Source organism: Triturus cristatus, chromosome 5_1, assembly GCF_964204655.1.
Source record: "Triturus cristatus chromosome 5_1, aTriCri1.1, whole genome shotgun sequence".
NCBI lineage: Eukaryota > Metazoa > Chordata > Amphibia > Caudata > Salamandridae > Triturus > Triturus cristatus.
In genome coordinates this window covers 786,387,257-786,410,256 of record NC_140587.1, presented here as the reverse complement: position 1 = coordinate 786,410,256, position 23,000 = coordinate 786,387,257, and the positions used below count along the sequence as shown (strand labels likewise).

The 23,000-nt window shown below is 48.1% G+C and overlaps 1 protein-coding gene across 4 annotated transcripts in view; it reads left to right on the top strand.

Moving 5' to 3' along the window:
• The window catches only part of LOC146831481 (mitochondrial enolase superfamily member 1-like), a 358,171-nt gene that overhangs the window by 301,141 nt on the left and 34,030 nt on the right, over positions 1–23,000 (top strand). For all 4 annotated transcript variants that reach the window (XM_085605810.1, XM_085605812.1, XM_085605811.1 and 1 more), the window contains 3 exons: positions 5,880–5,921; positions 15,476–15,605; positions 21,982–22,081. In XM_085605810.1, the coding sequence (XP_085461936.1) occupies positions 5,880–5,921; positions 15,476–15,605; positions 21,982–22,081 (272 nt within the window). The remainder of the gene's footprint in view (positions 1–5,879; positions 5,922–15,475; positions 15,606–21,981; positions 22,082–23,000) is intronic.

Genomic DNA, 23,000 nt, shown 5'->3' with positions numbered 1-23,000 from the left:
TAGAAGATGGGTTTGGGATGGTGTGGTGTGTGGGTGACATTAGGACCTGCTGGCAGAAGTATAGGCGCACAATGCAGAAATGGAAAAACAACACTGCGTATCTTGAATCTCTGTCTGCTGGTCCCAGAACAGGTAGCTGTTTCATACTTCTCGCAGCGGGTAGGTGAAGTGGCTCAGGAAGTGGGAGCTGCATCACACTGCCAAACACCTCTTGTGTGCCCATTCCATTGCAGATGCCATCATCTTTGTGTGAACATACCAGGATCCCATTGGGTTTATTTCCCCACTATTGTACCTCCTCTATGCAAGTTTCTTCTGGTCTAAGGACTTGTTCAGTGTTCATCATCTTGTTTGCAACAGTTCCATTTACCCACCCCACACTACTATTATCATCACTCTGCTGTGTTGTGATATGTCTTGTCTTTTATTTTTAAGTTACATAGCTCTCCTTGTCCACCAATAATTTCTCGGTTTACAAATTGAAGGACTGAAGCATTTGTCAAGGAACCACCACCTGCCAACCAACAGCAATTATTACAAGGCTGTGGTGGAGGGGAGGATAGTGAATATCAGATGGCGAAGGTCCTTCCTCCACTGCCATAATTGGGTCAACAGTCCCTTCCCATGCGAGGATCAGGTGATGGTATTCGGCGCTGTGTTTTTACATTGGCTGGAGCAGCAGAAGGCTGTCTGTGGGGCCTGGCAGCATAGAGCAGGTAGACCCCACTATTTCCCTGTCACATTCTAGATGCCCGTATATTTGGGAGCAATTACTGCTGGCAGTCAGGACAGGTGAATGGCAGTGTGGTGGCAGGGTTGAAGTCTAGGCTGCAGTGCCACCACCCAAGTCTAAATAAAGGCCTAAGGTAACTCACACAATAAAACAGTAGACCAGGTTTTTTTAAACTTTGGGGCATATTAATAAGTGAATGGCGGGCGTGGCGTTAAGCAAAAATTGCTAAAGCCATGCTCTGCCATTCTGAAAATGCAGGGATGCACCGTATTTACAATGGTACAGCAAATCCCTGTGGTTTCCCTTGCCCTGGTGCTACAATCAGCTGCCTTGGAATGATTGTTTATGTGCAGGAAAGTGTCCCTTCCTGCACATAAACAATCATTTGTGGCGATTTGCTGTTTCAATGTGTGCTGCACAATGCAGCATACATAGAAACAGCAAAAACAAGGAGAAACTAATCCTTTCTCCTCGTTTCGCCATGTTAAGACCAGAATTTTCCTGGTCTTAATTTTGACTCTGCCCCATATATACACCACCCATGTAAATATGGGGCAGCATCAAAGTCAATGGGTGTTGCAGTGGAACGCCCACAACAACACCCATTGCCCGCCCATTTCATGCTAAGTTTAGCGTGAAAAGGGGCCTTATTTACAAGGTAGCATTAAGCCATGTTAAGTGGCGTAATGCTGCCTTGTAAATAAGGGGAAGGGCTTACAGCCACGGGAACGTCCGAAAAAGTGACATTTCTGTGGCGATCCTGTGAAATTCATGATTAATTAGTGATTAATTAGTTAAGCATTATTCCCTTCAAGCAAAGCGGTGACCAACACGTCTCAATTTCAAACCGGTAAGGCTAACTCAACCTTCGATAAACTGAGCACCATACATTGAGCAAAAAGTATCATCTGTTATTATCAGCACCTAGAAAAAGCAGGTGTGATGTTTGAAGTGCTCTATAAAAACAAGTTATCAAGTTATTCCTAAATCTGGATTACAACACACGTAATCACAGAAAGAATTTTGTGAATCATGCCTGCTTATTCGAGACTAATTCACTTTCAAAACAGTAGTAAGTGATGCCCACTCATAGAAAAGACTTTATGAAATGGGCCCAGAATGTACAAGATTACATAAACAGCAGCACCTTTAGTTTACACTTGAATCTCTAAAACATTCAATGGATATACTACCCCAGTGCACGCGATGACAAATCCCATCATGGCCTAATTTGTGAATAACAGTTGTGTCTAATGTTCTGCTGTAGCACAAAACAGAGGGATTAAAAGTCATGGTTTACCAGCATCAGGGCAAGCCCCATCCAGCCCCACTTCCCGCAGCTCGTATCTCTCTTGCGATTTATTGTTGCGGTTGCTTTTGAGAAGAGGAGAGCTAAACATCACATAAATCACCATCACAATCACTAATCTATTTTCAGTCAAATAATGAGAGTTGGGTATGAGTTAAAGGGTTTTTATTACAAAAAAAAATGTAGTTCATCTTTACTGCAAATCACAAGTTAGATTTGTATTAATTTCAATCATCAATATATGACAGAAATATAAAATCAATACTGGTTAATCAAGTTATAATAACTGCATTAAAGTGAGTTTCAAAAAGGAAAGAATCCCTATTCTAAGATTCATATGAAAACGGAGTCAGTCAGCACCCATAAAGAATTTTAGTTTGAGAGAGTGAGAGAAGAGCAAGAAGTTTAAACTTTAAAGTCAGCTCAAATAAATCAAAAATATATTGAGGCAGTACTTCCCATAAAGAGAGGTTCAAGACACTCAGTAGATTCTCATGCAAGTAGCATAAGATTTGGGTCTAGGAAATGGCAAAAATGGAAACGTAAAAGCATACCTGGAAAGTGGTGATAGAGCAGAAATCAATTTATTTTAATCAGTTCAACCCGTGACTTTCAACAATAGACTCCAACTCCGCGCCATGTTCTTCTTCAGGGGAATGGAGATTTGCCACCATTTTAGAATGGAGCATAAATCAAAAACATCTTAGTAAGCATCATCATTACAGTTATTTAGTTTAATCAGTGATGAGAGTTTAGGATCGGTTAAAAAACCTTTATATCTCATCATGAGATTTGTAGATAGTTTTTATCTTTTTATTCGATTAGTAAGTCATATAAATCCGTTCACAGAAGTGGCAAGAAAATAAGTTAGAGTAAAAAATAAAGACAAGCGTGCTCCATAAAGGAATTTAGGGGCATATTTACAACAAAAGTGGTGGCGCGCAGGTTAGCTCCAAAATAACTAACGTCGCGCTCTGTCACTTTAGAAATGCAGGGATGCACTGTATTGCCAATAATACGATGCACCCTTGCGTTTCTCCCTGTGTTGGTGCTAAATTCAGTTGCCTAGCGCCAACGCAAGCACAATTGCACCACAGTGCAAGGGTGCCTGTGTTGGGGGAATGATTGTTTATATGCAGGAAGGTGTCCCTTCCTGCACATAAACAATCCAGTTGGCGATTTGAAACTCCTATGCGTGCTGCTTTTTGCAACACACATAGAAATTCTCGTCATTTTTTAAATGATTGTTTATGGGCAGGATGGTGTCCCTTCCTGCACATAAACAATCACTAAGGGTGTTTTGCTGTTTCTAGTGTGCTGCCCAATGCAGCACACATAGAAACAGCAAAAACGAGGAGAAATTAAACATTTCTCCTTGTTTGGCCATGTTAACACCAGGTTTTCCCTGATCTTAATTTTGGCGCTGCTCCATATTTACGCCACCCTTGTAAATATGGGGCAGTGTCAAAATTAATGGGTGTTGCAGTAGAACGCCCACTGCTATACCCATTGCCCACCCCTTTCACGCTAAGTATAGCTTGAAAGGAGGCCATATTTACAAGGCAGCGTTAATCCACGTTAAGTGGCTTAACGCCACCTTGTAAATAAGGCAAAGCCCCTATCGCCACGTGAACGTCTTTAAAAGTGACGTTCCTGTGGTGAAAGGGGCTTGTAAATATGCCCAGTTAGCCTCTATTCTAGATAAATTAGGTCCAGAATTTTAGGCAGAACCCCTGACTAGTTCCTGGAAAGAGTGAGATCAATGGAGCATTTAAGAAGTCGAACTCCCCATAAAGAGTAGTTCAGGAAGACTCAGCCGAGCCTCGGTAGGCAAACAACAGGTGCTACAGTAACTATACCCGTAATAACATGAGAAAAGAAGGTAAAGCAGAAAAAATAACCGCCGAATTGACAAGTAAGAAATGCCATCAGCAGTAGCTTACAGTCTCTCGGAATCTCAAGTAGGAGAGACCTCAAAGGAATAGCAGGAATTGCTCAGGAATTGTGCTAACTTAACTAGGAAACATGCACTAATATAAAACTCAAAAAACACATGTATCAATCAATTTTGGTGGTAGATCATCTCTAGCCAATGATGAGAAATCGTCCGATGGTCTTCAGCTTCTTCCTTCGTTCGCACACAATGTTGACAGGATACTATCTAAAAATGTCAGTTAGTTCCTAAACATTCATATCCTTGAAGGAATCATCTTGTTTCCCATGAGCTGTTCAGCAATATCTAAACTATTAACTATTCAGTGTTCCACTGCGTAACAATGAACTATTCTAAAGACAGAAACAATTCATTTTCAACATCCTGGTTAAATCATGGGATTCCCATCTTCGTGTAAGCATTATTATTTTAATATAGCCTTATAGCCCGCCGTAGCGGGCTATACCGGCTGTTAAAGGCCCGCTGCAGCGTTAAAGGCCCGCTGCAGCGTTAAAGGCCCGAGCCAAAGGCGAGGGACTTTAACAAAGCAGAGGGACTTTAAAAGCCGGTATAGCCATGCTACGAAGGGCTATAAGGCTATTAGAACATTCTGCCACTAGAGGGCAGAATGTTCTAACAAAACAAAGCCTTCAGGGAGCGCGAGGGGATTGAAATCCCCTCAGGCTCCCTGAAGTCTGTGTTCACAGCCAGAGAGCTGTGAACAAAGACACATTGGAATGTTGGTGCTCCGGGCTTATACCAGCCATTATAAGCCCGGAGCACTCCATTGTTTTCAATGGAGCTAACAACATTCCAATGTTCTAATATACTATTCTCTATTCAGCATTGGATGAGTATGTGGCAGCTAGAAAACTATATAAATATAATGAGAACATGTAGCTTGGAATAAGAGAAAAACATTTTTATAAAGTCAGCACATTCTACAACAATGACAAGTTTAAGCAAGTCAATTTGGGTCATCTATCAAATACATCTGTGAATGCTTCAGCATTTACTAAAAGCATTTATTTATTAAAGAAAAAAAATAAGAAAAGAAAGGAAGAGGCCGAGTCTGGGCTGAGCAATGGGAATACGAAAGAAATAAAGGCTTAGAGTGTTTTGCACAATTTCATTGTTAACACAAGCAGCACAGTAATTTTGCACACATAAGTTTGTAAGTTTAATAAAGGCACATTCTCCTACTTGTTACTCTAGTGTGTGTTTTTACGTTAATATCTAAGACAAGTTATCAGCTCTAAATTTCCGTGCTCTATCAATTGTAAGGAAAACGTCTGAGACGACTCTAGGAACACGCATTATTATAGACAATACATTTCATCAGTGTTGCCGCTTTCGTTCTTCCGCCTTCAATCAGTGTTCAATGCTCTCCTGGGAGCAGGTTCACTCCTCGTCTTCTCACAGGAATACAATAGTCCACAGACAGCAGTGTTAGATTTGCAAGTAAGTTATATCATGTGTGTCATTCTCTCATTCAGGTCTACTTTTTCTCGTTAAGACTACATCTCTAACCATCTAATATCAAATTTCTTAACATTTTAACTGTGATCTTTGTGTAAAAAGAAGCATTCTGTGGAAATATATGAAAACATTTATGCAACAATTATTATTATGAAAAGCATGTTCATGGAAAAGTCAAGAAATAAACATTTTATGTGCATGTAGCTTTCTAGTCAAGTCAGCTTGTGAAGCAATGTTGCTTTAGCTATTTGAGGCCTAGTACGAGTAAATATCATTGCTTACTACTTTTTATGCTTTTTAAAATGCATTATTTCCATCAAAGCATACACATTACGTCGGTACATTATTATACACAATATAACTTTTTTATTGTGTTTTAAAAACACTACCCCAGTTCTAATTATTTGATTTGCTTTTTTTTGTAGGCTTTAGCACCATTGGGAATAGGAGTTGCAACAGGAGAACAAGTAGGTTTTTATTGTTTGTGAGATATTTACAACTGCTGCATCTGCTTGTAACATTTGTTTAAGAAACTTCCTCATTCTTCAAACTACTATTATTTGCTGAGGTCCAGTAGCCATATGTCAGACTCTGATTGTGTAACATATGAAGTCGAGAGACTATATTTACACCAATGTAAGACTCTAACCCACTCTAGATACCTCTAGATTTAAAGAGGTATAGTAGAGCTGGAGAAGTGAGTTTGTCAAAAGGGATTTACTTGGTACCACGTGGCCTGTTTGGCAAGCTTTTTAGCAACATGCTTACTTTACGGCTCCGCTTCTGTGTACCTTTGGAGTAAAGGATACAAGGCTCTAATCTGTGTTTGGCACACATGTAATATCATCCAGAAAGTAAATGAAAATACTTATAGATGCAGGGCTAATACAGATGAATCTAGAGCTGAGTTTTGTCTTCTGGACCGTTACTGGTGAAGACAACGCTAGACAGTTTCACGTGCTACATCAGAACATAACCCAAAAACATCACACCACAACATTTAACATGCCAGAAGCATGAATAAAGAGGGGGCCTAACTACAACTAGGAATAGAGACTAAATGTTGCAAAGGAAGCAGACTGGAAACTGAAATTGTATGGGACTGGCTCATAAGCAGGGAGCTTCACAGGAAACCCACACAGATTGCAGAGTGCATCCTAAACACAGCGAGCACTAACCTGGTATATATGGACTCTCAGGCAGGAAAACAGAATTCTAGGTGAGATAGCTAACAGAAAACAACAGCAGGAAAATGTGCAGTTTCACAAGTAAGAAATCAGGCATTTTGTTTACTGCACAGCCACTGGGTATATTGGGTTGTAAAACTCAAAATGCTGCCTCTAGCTTTGGAGCTGCACCATGTCAAAACAAGAGCAAGAAGAAAGTCCAAGTCCAAGAGCCACTTCTGAATTTTCTCAAAAGATGGCCGCCAACCAATGCACAGGCTGTAAATGGGAACATAGCTTATGCATGTATGTGTTGGTATATGTAGAGTGTGAACCTAGCTTGACAGCAACCGAGCCCTGAACATATCACATGGACACTAGGAAGAAACAATAATTTGGAGAATATTCAAGGGTTGACTTATAGATTGGGTAGTGCTCATTGTGCAGGTATGTCTTCAGCTTTTTCTGAATTGAAAGGGAGTTGCTGTTAAACTCATGTTGTTCCAGATCCTGATTGTATGAACATAAAAGGCGTATCTTTTGTTTCTTTCCTTCTTGCAATGTTTTGTTTCCAGTTTGGCGACACACAGCTTCCTGGTCTGGCGTTGTCCCACAGACATAACGGGTTTGCTTGCCAGCTCCGCTTAGGTTTGATTTTAAGGGGCTTTTTTTTTGATAAACAAGTTTTTATTTTTTTAAGTTGTACAACAGAAGAAACTTTCGTGCCCTTCGAACCACCACCACACAGTAATACAGCATAAAAAGCACCGTAGTCCCACCCTCCCCCTGTTTCCACGCCGCTGCAATGTCTCGTTTTGCCACCATTAAGGCCGTCATGAGGAAGAGCTTCTCCGGGCGTGTGCCGTCCAGGCCGTCAGTGATGCCCAGTAGGGAATGTCTAGGGTCATGCGGCACCTCCCACCCCAGGACCTCCGTAAGTTCGGACTCTATGCCCCTCCAGTACCCCTCCAGTTCCGGGCAAGACCACACCATGTGAATGAAGTCGGCCGGCTCAGAGCCACAACGGGGACAAGCCGCGTCAGTGGAGAGGCCCGCGCGGTGTAGGCGAGCCGGTGTGAGATAAGCGTTGTGCAGGTAGTAAATTTGGATAAGCCGCAATTTGGCGGAGACCGTCACCATGCGTGGGGCCATAAGGGCATCCCGCCAGTCGGCCTCGTCCAAGGGACCCACCCACCCCTCCCATCGTTCCTTAAGGCCCTCCAGGGATGTAGGGGTGCAATTGATGAGGGAGCGGTAGATCCTGGAAATGCCCCCCCCTCCCCAGGTTACCCATCATGACGTGAGCCTCCGGGGGGCTGTGGTCAGGCAGTCGAACGTCCAGTGGGGTGTATGTGCGTATAGCATGGCGTAGTTGAAGGTATTTATAGAATTAGGAGGAGTGGAGGGAGAAGCGCGCCTGCAGCTCTGAGTAGGAGCACATACGCCCCCCCCCGCCAGACATCTCCCAGCTGGGAAATGCCGAGTAGGTCCCACGATTTAAAGCCCTCCAGCTCCGCAACCTCCCGCAACCATGTCCCATGCCACAGGGGAGTGACGCGGGTCAGCCTCCCAGTTCATCGGGTGTGGCGGAGCGCCGCTCGCCAGGCCAGGAAGATTGCTTTGGTAATGTCCGGGCAGGAGGCGGGGATGGAGGCGCCATACAGGCGGTCCTGAATACAGGAGAAACCCAGGTCCCCCAGTTCCACCCTGTAGGCCGGGTCGGACCATCTCCCCCAAACCAGTCATGAATGACCAGGAGGCGGGTGGCCAGGTAGTAGAGGTAGAGATTGGACATGCCCAAACCCCCATCAAAGGTGGGCAGGCGGCATAACGATAGAGCCAACCAAGGCCTCCCACCACCCCAAAGAAATCTCGTCGCCATCCCGTCAAGCTCACGAAACCAAGGTCTCGGAAAGGAGAGGGGAGTGTTTTGCAGCACATACAAGAACCGGGGAAGAATCATCATTTTGTAGAGAGCCACCCTCCCCAGCGGATTGAGGGGTAGCGATTGCCATCTCGCCAGGTCCGCCTTGGCTCTCTGAACCAGGGGGGTCACGTTAAGCGCCCAGCTCAGCTCCGGGAGAAGGGAGACCCAGATGCCCAGATATTTAAAGGACAAACGGCGGAGGGGAATGGTATCTTGCCATTCTAAACATTCCCGGGAAGGGTGCAAAGGAACCAGAACCGATTTCTGCGAGTTTAAAGACAGACCAGATGCCCGGCCAAAGCGGCCCAAGATGTACATTGCACGGGGGCCGGAGCGCACTGGATTCCCAAGGTACAGCAGGACGTCGTCCGCATAGAGGGCGATTTTGTCAGCCTCTAGGCCAGGCCACTCCCAGCCCTGAAAGAGAGGGTCAGTTCTGATCAGGGCAGCAAGGGGCTCCATAGCAAGCGCGAAGAGAAGGGGCGACAGCGGGCATCCCTGCCGCGTCCCCCGGCTGATCCTAAATGGCCTCGACAGCGCCCCGTTGACCAATACCCTGGCACGGGGGCGGGCATAGAGGACCCGCAGCATCCCCAAGAACTTAGGGCCGAAGCCCATGTGGGTCAGGACGTCAAACAAGTAGGCCCACCCCACCGAGTCGAAAGCTTTTTCGAAATCAGCAAGCAGGAGGGCGAGGTATGGAGTCAAACGGTGGCGGTGAGCCAGGGCCACGTGGAGGCGGCGTAGACAATGGCGGGTGCCCCAATCGGGCATGAAGCCACATTGGTCCGGATGGACCAGGCTCGATAAAAAGAGCCGGAGCCGTTGGGCCAGGACAGCCGCGTAGAGCTTCATGTCGGTGTTAATAAGAGAGATCGGTCGGTAAGCCGCTCTGTCAGTGGTCGGCGCCGTAGATTTAGGCAGAACCACAATCGTGGCCAAGTCGGCTTCCGGGGGGAAGGAGCCTTTCTTTAGCGCCTCCACATAGAGATCTCGCAACCTCGGGACCAGGCTATCTTTATAGGTGGCATAGAATTCCTGAGGGAAGCCGTCGGGTCCCGGGGTCTTCCCAGCGGACGTACGCCCTATCGCTTCCCCAATTTCTTCCAGGGAAATGGGGGCCTCCAGGCTCTCCCATTCACCCGGCCTAAGCCGGGTGAGTCGCACGTTACTAGGCGCGAGCAGAGCGGCCAGAGAAAGATCCGGTGCCCGGGCCTGATAGAGCTGAGAATAAAACTGGGCGAAAGCTTCCGCTATCGCCACTGAGGAAGACTGGAGCACGCCGTCAGAGTCGGTAATCGCCGGAATGATGCGCGACGTCCTGGGATAGGTGGCCAGGCGATGTAGCAACACGCCATTCTTATTGCCCCATCCATACACCCTCGCTAGCGAGGACTGCCAGAGAAGCTTGGCCGCTTCGAGTGATCACTGACGAATCTCTTCGCGAAGGAGCCGCAGCTGCCGGTTCTCAGCTGGGTCATCGAGCTCAGAGAGAGATTGCTCCAGCCGCAGCGCCCGGGCCTCACAGGCGGTGAGCTGCTGCAGCTGCGCCTGGCGTTGCCGCACCACATGCGCCTTGGCTGCGCCTCTAATGGTCGTCTTGCAGGCCTCCCAAAGGGTGCCCGCCGAGGAGACCGAACCCTCGTTGGTGCAGTAGTACTGAGTAAGCTCGGTTCCCACCGCCTTACGAAGTGTCTTGTCCTGGAGGAACCAAGCGTTAAAGCGCCACATCGGCTGGGCCGCATGAGGTGGAGGGCCCAGACCCAGGAGGACCGGAGAGTGATCCGAGACCCCCCTGGGGAGGATACGGACATCTTGGATGCCCCCGCAATCGGCGGGGGGGACGAAAATCACGTCAATAGGCGCGTGAGAGTGATGGGCGGCCGAGGTGTGGGTGTATTGACGTGTGTGAGGATGCCAAATCCTCCAGGCGTCGCATAGGCCATGAGCTTCGGCCCAACCCGCCAGTTACCTCGCTCGCGCAGCGCGGGAGTCTGAAATCGGTCCCGACGAGTCCAGCTGAGGGACCGAGACGGCATTGAAATCCCCTCCAAGCACAACCGCACCTAGCGGGAAGGTCTCCAGCAGAGAGGCAGCGTGAGATAAAGCCTGCGACAGTCCGGAGGGTGGCGCATAGAGCGACAGAAAGCTGATCGGCCTACCTTCGAGTGTGCCGCAAATGGCAATCCCCGTCCCATGAGGGTCGTGGGTCGCCTGTGTAAGGACAAAGGGAAGGGAGCGGCACAGCAGGATGGCAACCCCACGGGAGCCACGGGAGAACCCAGAGTGCCACACCCGATCATACCCGTAGCGTGCCAGAAAGGGACATCTCTCACCAAGGAGGTGGGTTTCTTGAAGCATGAGCACGTCTACCCCTGTGCGCTGGGCATACTTAAGGACTGCGGTGCGCTTGAGCCTATCCAATAGGCCGTTCACGTTCCAGGACAGGATGCGCCGCTGGGCCTTGGGGGCTAGGTCTTCCATGGAAGCGGTGGATGCGAAGCGCGGTGGAGGCGGAACAACCAGGGGGGCGCCGGGAGGGCACCGCACGGTGCGGGCGCGCAGGGAGGGGACGAGGAGCATGCAATCCCCAGGGGGATAACTAATCTCATACTGAAGGAAGCCAGTGAAGGCCGGCGGAGAGCGAGCTATAGCGGAGCGCGTGTCAGCGTCTGTGTGGAGCCACGCAGTGGCACTCGCAGGGTGCTGCTGTGTGACAGGCCCAGTAAGAAACAAACCCAAACTAAAAAGAACACCCTCCCTAGGAGGAACAACCAACTAACACCCACCCCCGACCCCCCACCCCACACTTCGAGAAAGGAAGCAACTGTCGCCCTAACTTTAACAACTACAAAGCCCCAAGCAGGAGCGCTCGGGTGTAAAGAGCGTGGTGGACCCCTCCTGAAGTACGGATGTAAGTGTTCTGTCCTAGGTTACTCCATAAGAGCGGGAAACCGCTGAGTCTGAGTCTGCCGCCCCCGCAGCAGGATCAGGTCGTCGAACCCCCTGCCAATACAGAGGACGAAGAAAGGTCACATGGCGGGGCTGCGGGAGAGGTCGGAGAGGTCTATAGGCGTGGGGAGGGGGGTCGCAGATGGATCCGGCAGAGGTGATGGGCGGCGTTGAGATCCCCCAGCCGCTTGAGAGGACGTCCCAGATGAGGCGGATGAGTCTCTCGGTCCCCTCCCCGACACACTCGCGGATCGTGGCCCAGCCGCCGCCGCGCCCCGGCGCCGCCGGGATTGCGTGCGCCTCCTGCGTCGTGGTCGCGGAAGCCTGGCAATATCCTGGTCCGGAGGCTGTTTGACAGGCGACACCGGCCGGGCTGGCGCAAAGGTCTTTCTTCGGTGAGCCAGGTCCATGCCGCCCGGGGAGTGTCAAAAAATAGAGTCTTGCCCTGGAAAACAACGCGGAGGCGTGCCGGGAATTGGAGTTGGTAGCTGAGGCCCATGGAGCGCATCTTGTGTTTCACCTCTGTGTACGAGCGGCGTTGTTCCTGGACCTCCCAGGTGTAATCCGGGAAGATCATGATGGTGTGGTTGTTAAAGGACAAGGGGGCTTTCACCTGCGCTTCCCGCAGAATAGCGTCTCTGAAGTTGAGGATCTGCAAAAGGAAGGGGCGCGGGGGGGCTGTCGGATGTCATCCTCCGCCGTCGAAATCCGCGACGTTGCGGAGGTCCTGCCGCAAGAGTGTAACGTCCATCTTCACCTCCCCGACCATCCCCTCCAGGGACGTGCGGGAGGCGCTGATGGCCTGTAAGATTGCGGCTAGGTCTTTGTTAGGAGTTGATGCCGCCTCGCCGCCCACACCCGGCGGATTTGGGTTCATAAAGCGGTCGATTTTAGTTTGGTGGGACGTGGTCGTCGGCTTGGCGCCCCTGTCTTTGCCCATGGCGGCGTCCGGGATGAATGCGCCGGTCCCTAGGCTCGATATGGCGGACCGCCTGCCAGTCACGCCCGCCAGTCAAGCAACTGGCCGGTGCGGGGCCAGGGACCGGAGGGTCATGAAAAGAGGAAGAACAGAGGCACGTCTGTCCCCCAGCGGGGGGGGCCAGGAGTCCGTCGGAAACGCTACTTCCTCGCTCCGATCCGGGCCGGGCCGCCCTCTCACCTCACCACGGCCGCCCTGGCGCGACCCACTCTCGTAGACACCGTCAATTGAGGCGTTGTCCTTGGTCCGCCGCACCACTGTCGCCTGCGCTGGGCCTGCAGGCTCGTCCCGTACAGCGGGGCCACCCCGCAGTCGCCTCCGGTCCCGGATCGACAACAGGACCCCTCCGGAGTTAGGGCCGGGACGTCACCGCCCGGCCGGCAGCCGAGTCAGGCCGGGCGAAACTGGGGGGGAACAGAGCGCCCCCCTCTCGCCGGCGGCAACTCCCAGCCGGTGGTATAGGGTGGGGATGGGCTCCAACGTCCACAAGACCAGGTATGAGCTCCCACGCCGGCTGCCGCTGCCTGTACCCAAAAGGCGCCGTCACCCCTCGAGGTGTATCCACTCTCGAGGCCCACCCGGAGGCCGCCGCCCGGCCGTCGCCAGTAGAAGTCCCCAGCCAGCGGTGCAGAGAAGGAATGGGCGCCAGTCCCAGCAAGGCCCGAAGCGGCCGCCAGCACAGGCCTGCGCCACTCAATCCAGGCCGTCCCCGTTGCAGGACCCCCGCAGGTCCCGGGCTTCCTCCTCGTGCCAGCTCCGGGGGCGCTCCACCGATCGTCACCCACTACAGCGCCCTGGTGGTCCGTGGAGGACAGGGGTTCGCCTCCCCGGGTCCCACGATGGGCGGCAGGCCGCCACCAGTCACACGCCTTCGCCCCTCTCTGGCGCCGCGGGACTCGCGTAGCGTCCAGTGCCGGCCGCAGAACCAGCCGGCTGCGCCCCTCGCGTCGTCGCGGCAAAAGGGCACCAGAACTCAGCCCAGGGTACAGGAAATCGGCTGAAAGTTGCACCGAGTGTGGTGCAGCGGCCCCGCTACAGGTGGTGACCTCCGGATCGCTGCTAGGACAGCGAGACACGGATGGAGATCGGATGCGAGGGGTCGAGCATCAGGAACCTCACATCAGTGCGGCCATCTTGATTAGCGCCACCTAGCGCTCTCCGATTTTAAGGGGCTTTATAAATGTTTTAGCTCATCTTATAAATGATCTGACCTGAAATTGGGAGCCAGTGTACGTCTTTTAATGTGAGGGTTATGCGATTGAATTTCCTGAAACACTTGAAGAGCTGTGCTGCTTTCAAGGGTGCTAAATTGGTATTAGGGAAACAGCTGAGCAGGGAATTTCCTCCATCAGGACAGGAGGATTAAAGCTTGTACATTTCTTCTGAAGTAGTCTTCTGGGAGAAACAGCTTCACTTTCTCACGATGGAGATTTAGAACCAAGTTATCATGGTCTCTCTTGCAATGTGTTCTGGGGCGGCTCATCCGCTAAGGCGGAGGTGCGTCGCTGTACTGCACTGTGAGCAGTTAAAAGAGGAAAACTAAAATGATGATAACGAACGTTATTATCATTTTATTTTTTCCGTGGCTCATCTGGTTAGGGGTGGGGCGTGCACTAACAGGAACAGAGGAGGAGTGGTAGGCACTCACTTAAGTGTGCAGGGCTGTTTAGCCGGCCCTCTCGGGCTGACCAAACAGTCCTGCGCACTTTGCATGTTCTTCATCCAGGCTGTACCACAGTCTGGGTGAAGAACATGCCCAGGCCCCCAGCCCTTCTCTGAGTGCTGAACCGCAGCGCTCAGACCAATCACAACGCTGCTCAGCAGCGTTGTGATTGGCTACAGGAGTCTGGAAGCCTGGGTGCTTCCTGTTCCTGCCACTAGAAGCGGGTGAAGAGGACCGAGAGGCGGCAGCTGACCTGCAGCAACTCTATGCCTCCGCCATAGCCAAACGTCACCGACAGCCCTGGGGAGTAAAGGCCATCAAAGAAATGGCTACATACCTGCCAACCCAATATAGATGGGCAGACATGTAACCATTTTTTTTTAACTGTTTCTTAGTGGCAAGTAAAACCTGGTGGTAAAGAACAGTAAAAACATTAAAATGCCTCCTCCGTCATGGGAGAAGGCCCTGTGGTCGTATCAGCATAATCCACCTACCATTATTAGTATGCCTGTTAAGGCCGAGGTAGCGCGATTTTTTTTATCGCTGCACCTCCTTGTTAATATCGCGAAGCTGCCTTCGCGATATTTTCATGTGTTGTTTTCACAGCCACGCCTTCTTTGCATCTCATTAGCGATGCGAGGCAAGGCTGTCCTTGATGATATTGCAATATAATTATCGCCGCTAATCGCCCGAAAACGGGCGCTAAAGCGGTGATAATTATATCGCCAGCCCTTGCTAATATGTCCCAAAATTCTCAAATGTACTGTAATTGAAAACAGCTAACAATGCGAAAAACGGTAGGGAGTGTGCATGCGTAAATGCATCAAATACATTTATGCTTAGTAGCGATACTTGGCATTTTTAACTTGTAGTGCCTGGGACGGATAATTTTCAGGTGCTTAAAAAACCAGTCCTCCTCTCAGGTTAAAAAAGTAAACAAATCTTAGCCACTAGGATATGAAATCTAAAAGCTTTAAAATGACAATAATCAACTTTTCTGCACTGACCTGAACACTCGTCAATTTTTAGTCCTATTCCTAACCCTCACTCTCTCACAGATGTTGTTTTATTTTGTTCCTTTGTTCAAACCTTACACTATTCAAATATTACTGTAGATATTGTTAGACGATGAGTGCTAGTTTGTTGCTGAGCGACATTTGGCCATAATCTGTCTGTCAACCTTTGATCTATTGACATACATTTCGTTTTTCCAATCAGGTTTTGTGAAATCTATTTCCTATGCCTCCTTTGATCTTGCTTCAAACATGCATCTTGTTTAACCATTGATGGATTTAGTGGAACTTACACAATTTCCTTGCTCTGTTCTTTCTTAGTGCCACAATCGGGTGATGTTCAAGCAGTTTCTCCAGGCCAAGGCTCTGCAGTACCTCCAGATTGACAGCTGCAGACTAGGAAGTGTCAATGAAAACTTGTCCGTGATGTTGATGGCCAAAAAATTTCAAAGTAAGATCTTTAGAAAGGCTATCATTGTGAAAATTGACTTTCATACACACACGTAATTTATTTCGATCACAATGATCATCAAAGCACAGAAAAAATAAATACAACGTACAAAATACATAATTTAAAACAAACTATCTGTTGACAAAGAGGGAAATACAGAAGTTAAAAATACCAATGGATAAAAACATGAATATTAAAGATAAAAAAAGCAACTCTTCCTGCAGACTAAAAGCAACAATCTACGGTTTAATGGCTTACTAAAACGATCTTCACATGGCACATAAAAGCAATAGGTCCAAGCTGGCTTTTGGGCTACAAATACAAAGCCAGTGTCCCCGACAGTAAATAGCATGCACGGAATGGAGTCACAGCGCGCCCTCATCCTCATAATTTAAGTGGCACCTGGTATACCTAACTCAGAAGGCCATAATAAATGTTGTCACACATGGAGTCTACTTGTTCTCAGAATTCTGATGGCAACCAAGTGTCTTCTGGTGCCTAGGTTCTCCCAGAGGGGCACAATTCTCTTGGCCCGAAGCCTACTGTACTGAGGACAGAAAAACAATGTGTTCCAGCGTGTCATTATCCCATGTGCATTCTGGGCACTGGTCGTCTCACTCTCTCTCATCATACCATTTGGCGCTAAAGGCTTTAACCGGAAGGGTGCGTATCTAAACTGCAGGTATTATTTACGAGCCAGAGTTACTACAATTTCATCAATGTTTGCCTCACAACACATACAAGGTTTAAAATCAATAAAATACATTGTGAGGCTGCCTTTGCTCTTTTTTTGATAAACAAGTTTTTATTATTTTAGGTAGTACAACAGAAGAAACTTTCGGGCCCTTCGAACCACCACCACACAGTAATACAGCATAAAACGCACCGCATTCCCACCCTCCCCCTAAACCCCCACCCCCCCTGTCTTCTAAACCGCCCTATCATGGTACGTTGCCCAGCCTTTTCCCCCAGACTTTTCGGTATTTCTTGGGGCAACCACTTGGCCAAGCTAGGCGGTTGCGGCAGCTTCCACGCCGCTGCAATGTCACGTTTGGCCACCATAAAGGCTGTCATGAGAAATAGCTGCTCCGGGCGTGTGCCATCCAGGCCGTCAGTGATGCCCAGTAGGGAGTGTCTAGGATCATGTGGCACCTCCCACCCCAGGACCTCCTGCCTTTGCTCTTAATCACAGTATCCATAGCTACAACCTCCCAATACATGTTTTTAATATTTTCGCGGGAAAGCGTACACAACACCTTGGGATATATGTATATTAAAGGTAGTACCTAGATGGAGAGTTAAGAGTAGTAAATATAAGATCACTGTTAGACCTGTCAGCCCTTTGGCAGTTCCCTCCTCATATTATTAATTTTTTTCCCTTTCCCTTCTCATTTTTTCTCTGTTCACTAACTACTTTTGGTGTTGATGTAGAGGCTCTGGGCGCCTCATCCTTGCTAACTGAGGGAGAGGCGCAAGGTGCTTCAATGAGGAAATAGGAAGATGGAGGCTTGTCTCATAAAATGGTGGCTTCAACTGTCACCTCAGCACCTGGGCCATAGACTGCCATGGGAGGTTCCGGAACCTTCTGGGCCACTCTGGCCAGTCATGCCCCAGGTGATAAATAGAGGTGAGGGCAGGGCGGCCATTTTAGGACTTAGTTGAGCTGTGAGGTAGTCAGGAGTAAGGCACCTGAGTGGGGAGGTGGTTGCGCTAGATAGGGAATTGACAGGTCTCAGGGTCTGCACGTCTGCCCTCATCAGTTGACACCACCCCCGACCTTCTGACCGGTCCCTGCACACAGCCAATGACTTTGGAGGTCATCGTCCATGGTGGCCTCTCTATAGCCAGAATCCCTGAAGGAGGACCAGGGGAGGAGTTGCCGTCTAGAACCACCCTGCTCACTTTCCTGGAGTTGCCTGGGGCTCTGGAAACAGAGGATTGAGCCTGGTAGCAAAAGGGTGACTGACTACCAGACCGTGGCAGTGCGACCCTTGCCCCCTTAATTTCAGCCCCTCTGAGAGACAGTGAGGCGCTCTGTCAGCTTAGCGCTCTAAAACCCAAGTGACATCCACCCCAGCCCTGTGCCAGTAAGTGCGGCGCAATCCTAATTCCTGACGCGCTAGGGACTTCAGGGATCCGTTGCCGCTGAAGCGGAAACCAGCCTGTACCCTGGGAGCCCCGCGCGCATGAGACTCACCATCACTGGCCGGGATGCCGTGGGCCGGTACGTAGTCCTGGGGAGGCGCTGTGACTGGAGGCCGCCGCCACTGACTCAAGGTGGAGGATCGTTGGATGCTGCGGGGAAGTAGTCTGCGGTGAGCTGGGAGGGTCGGAGCAGGAGCCGGAGCTTCCTGGTGGGAGCCGGCGTGAGGACGACGCGTCGGAGCAGCTGACGCGAGACGCAGCCAGTAGGCCTGGAGGCCGCTTTCCCCGGATCGAGTGACAGGGCCCGAGGTCAAGGCGCCGCCCCTTGACGTGGGAAGTCCGAGGAGGCCGCGCCTCTTCACAGGGTTGCCTCAGGCGGGAAGCCTTCCTGGAGCTGCGAGGGGAGGATACCAGTTCGTGCCGGGTGGCCGGCGAGGTCGCGTATGAGAGGAAAGCGGGCTACCCATAGCGAGACTCGCGAGCTGGGGAATCATCAAGGGAGGAAACGGGTGGGGGTGCCTCATTACCACCCTCCTTGTGAGTTGAGAGGGTTCTTTCCCCCCGTGCCTGTGCAGCGAGCTGGCAACGACGGAAGAGGTGGAAACTCGGCTCAAACTTCGCCGATCGTAAGAATGAGAAAACCAAGAGGTTGACAGTAAGCGGGACTTGAGTAGAAAGGGGGGTTGGTGGACTTAAAGCCAGATACTGGGTGGAGAGAAGAAACCACCGGGGCCTTGCGAGACTGTGAACTATGTTGTGGGGATGAGAGGGAAAAGCGATTCAATTGTGTAATTCTGATTCCCAGTGTCTGGGATAGTTCATATGCAAATGTTCAACCAAGTTAATGTAACTATTGGTCAATAAGAGACTACAGGTGCAAGTTCAAGTGTGACAGGGATCTCTGGTAGCCAGACAAGACATCCGTATAGCGTCTAAGGTTAGGAAGGATCATATGTGATAGACCAGAGCCCAAGAAGTGAGGTGTCCAGGGTACCCAACTGTCTGTAGGGCCACCTGTGGACCCACTGTACACCTAGGGGAAGGGTTACAGGAAATGGAATATGTGGGGATGTCAAGTGAGATATGAGAAACGAGGTACTGGTTTGACCAATATGATGAAGGTTAGGAACGTGCTATACTGAGATAATGAAAGAAGTCACACGGTTGCTCTGAATATCTTGTAATGTTAATCCTGAATGTAATGGAAAATGTTAATTGAGTGCATCTGAGAAGAAAAGATACAACTTCTTTACTGAGTCTGAACCTCGTTTTGGGTGTAGCGTCATTTTTAAGTGGTGTTGCGTTGAAGTGTGAGATGGGTGAGGTGCAAGCACGAAATGCCGTAGTGAGATAACAGCCTTTTGGCCGAAGTCAAGCTGCCTCAAGGACGTTAGGTCCAACAATCACCTTACATACTTACCTTGTCAATATTTTGGTTGTCGATATTTGTGGTACGATATTTTGGTCGGATGATATTCTCACCTACAGCTGTCTGGTAATTTTCTGTAAATGTTACATCAGTAATTAGTAAATAGTAAGCTGGGTTGTCAAAGCAGGCAGACATACATACCATAGGAAGAATGAAAAGGTTATGTGTTCAATAATGCTCAATAGTAAGCAGTTTAATCAGTGTGCAGTCCATGGATGCACATACCAGTTCATCTTTTTTTGTCAGTAAAATGCTTGACAATCAGGGCCAGACTGGCCATATTGGGCATCGGGCATATACCTGGCAGGCTGGAAGGGTGGGGGGCAGTTTTGTAACGGTGGGGACCGATTTTCTTACTGGGGGCCGGTTTTGCCGCAATACTGCAATATCGGTCCCGAGTGACAAAAGTAGCAGTGCTGGAGTTCGGTTTTTGTTAAGCAGTAGTGCTTCACGCTTGTCCGTGCCCCCCATACGCTATATGTAGTAGGAGAAAAGGCCAGCCGCAATAAAGTGAAAGACAGTTATCACACAATTTTTTTTTAAAACAGTAAAATGTCGATACCTTCCTAATGAGTGTTTAACTAATTGGATATGTTCTCAGTTGGCAAAAATACAACTATTGTGGAAAGGTGAGGTTCACCCATACAGAATTATGCCACTCACTCGATGGATAGTTTCCTTTCTTGAGATCTCTCAGAAAGATCCGGAAGGTCAGTCATCTGCTCCCCCCACTTGCTCTGATTCAAGTAATCATATCTCTTGTGCTCTCCCGCTTGGACTTTTCCAACTGCATCTACCACGGACTTCCCGAAACCCTTCTCCACCGCCTTCAGGTGGTCCAAAACCAGGCAGCTCGTATCATCTTCAAATCTCCAAAATGGCAATCTGCCAAACCTCTGATGCATAAACTACATTGGCTGCCCATAGAACAGAGGGTGGCCTTCAAGTTGGGCTGCCTCACGTTCAAAGCCCTCCACTGCCCCAGCCCTGCTTTCCTGACTTCCCTCATCACTCCCTACTGTCCAAATCGCAATCTTCGCTCTGCTCATCTTAAATCACTTGTCATACCCAAAACCAGAACCAACAAATTTGGCGGTCGAAGATTTGCCCTTTTGGCACCGAAGTTCTGGAACTCCCTTCCCCTGATCATCAAATCGAGCAGCTCCCTCCTTCATTTTAGGAAGCTGCTCAAAACCTCTCTCTTTCCCCCACCCTGCTAACCCTGCATTAACCCCAGATTGTGTATCACCTTTGTCCTATAGCGCCAGGAAACCCATGGTGTCAGTGCGCTCTACAAATTTCATTTAATAATAATAATAATAATAATAATAATCTCTGACCATCTTGATGACTGACAAGCTGGATTTAGAACAGCATGTGGTGCAGAATCAGTCCTAATGTCAGTATTTGCTGCCCTCCATCATTCTTTGAGCCCTTCCCTATCGCAGACCATGGCATTCTCATAGATGATCTAGCTCAGGCAGAAAATTGAGGAACAGCTACATCTTAGTTCTGCTCTTTCCTACCCAGAAGGGTTTCATCTTCTTCGCTCTACTCTTTTTCCTCTAAAGACTACATTGGCAATCTATGTCAAGTCTTTAGCATTACTTATGTGATCATTTGGCTGTATGTTTTATACCAATGCCAACAATACAGAAATTATATTGCACCTTAATGCCACCCACATATCCTGCATTGATCAACATTTTCTAAAAACTACCATATAACTGTGTTACAGAAATCAAATCACATTTCACAAAGCCCCTAGGACCTTACATGACTGACAGTTAAGCCTGTTGTATTTCATAAAATGCTAAATATAATTAAATATATATTTTCTGTCAACTAAACTGACGGCATATTTCCGCCTATAACTCTTCGATCAAGTTTATAATACCCTTTGACCATTACGTGAGTCAAGAAGAAAACATTATTGGGAAACAACCTTTTCATTGCTGGCTCTTACTTTATAGAACTCCTTTCTAGAACACTTCAAAATAACAAAAGATTATTTATATATACATAAACGGTTGAAACCTTCCCAATTTGCTGATCATGTAACTTCTTGTAATATCTGGTTCTTCACTAGCACCAAAATGCTTACTGGCGAGTACGCTTCACTAATAACTAAAATGAGAATTAATCTTACTCACAGATTTCCCTCCCTGCACCTCTACATTGTGTCTTCATTTATTATAACCTACTGTGATTGGTTGAAATGTTGCACTTCAGATTGGATCCAAATACTAAATATACCGCTTAGCGCTGTATTTCTGCTTCAGACATATACTCATTTGTTTGTTTACCATTCACATCAAAACAGTATACAAAGGTTTCTCTGGCCAGTGGCCAGTAAGGAAGATTTATGGTACTAAGCATGACTTTTTCAAATAAATTCTACTACAGATTTCACAATCTTCACGACCATCTGGATGCAGAAAATGCCTTCAATCAATGTGTTATGCCCTGGTTACATGAGGACTGCATGTAGACTCACTCCAAATATCGACCGTGTAACTAGTGGTTTTCTGATTTGTGTCCACTTGACTTTCTCTCTGGCTCTGAAATGTCATTGTAACCTTTGGTATAGAAAAATAGTATGTGATTAGTAAACAGACAGAGGCCAGGACACTTTGTATTGTTATACTCCTAAAACGGGAACCCAGCCAATTAAAAAAACTTCTTAACTTCTTGTGGATTTTAATAAATTGATTCTAAGCATTTCTAAATCTGTGCTCTGGGCATTGTAACATTTTGATAGCAACTCTATAAAATGACATCTTTATTTATGTCTTACTATAGTCCCAGTTTGCCCTCACGCTGGAGGAGTTGGTCTTTGTGAATTGGTCCAGCATTTGATATTGTTTGATTATATTTGTGTGTCCGGAAGCCTAGAAAACCGGTAAGTGAAACTGTTTTATGTCAGTGTGGTTTTTGTTTAAACAGGAGATAATTCCTGCTTTGTTGCCAAACAGATATATGAGTAAAAAATTCCTGCCAGATTATTAGTGTAAGACCTCTTCTCTAATGTCTCAATTTTAGGCTCTACCCACATGATGCATAAATGTCAATTCATTAACCACGAATGGTTGTGGAAGGGACGGAATTCATTTTGGTTATAGCATGTTCCTAGCATGTAAAGATGATCATCGTTCTGTGTATATTCAAGGTCTTTAATGTTGGTCTCCATGCAGCAGAAACATGCAGCCCAAACATGATCATTCACATCATAATGTAGTGGACATTATTGCTGCGTTTCCTTTTCTCAATGTGCTTATGTAACAGGTCCTTCTCTGTAATCTGAACATATTGCCATGAAAGCCCTTTTCTTTATGTACTGTTGTGGACAGTAGGATTCTCTGAGAGTATTAGACACTGAACATCCACATTCGATGTAAGCTTTTCTCATAGCCTAAAGAGGAGATGGGCAATAGAAATTTGTGATGCTCCCTTTATGTGCTTTTTTTATCAATAAATAGGATATGGGCGAGGTCAACTCATTTGAAAAAAGAGATCTCAAGTGTTCTTGTCAATATATATTGATCAAACAGCTAAATTGATGATGGGTGGTTGAGCTTCATTATGATTGGGAAAGGAAAATCTGCTTCGATGGTGGTTGTTTATTACAAATCATAGGTAAGACAAGCGCTGGCGGAAGCACAGGCACCATCGTACATGTCAACATTGTAGCAATAGTTATCTATAATGTTTGTCGAAGTCCCACATTATAAAGTAAGGACTGTATTTATTGTTGACCAGGTTGCCGTTCAGGTTTGTAGCAGGGTGGCATCCACTCGCTTGGCAGAGGACTGCCCGCATCA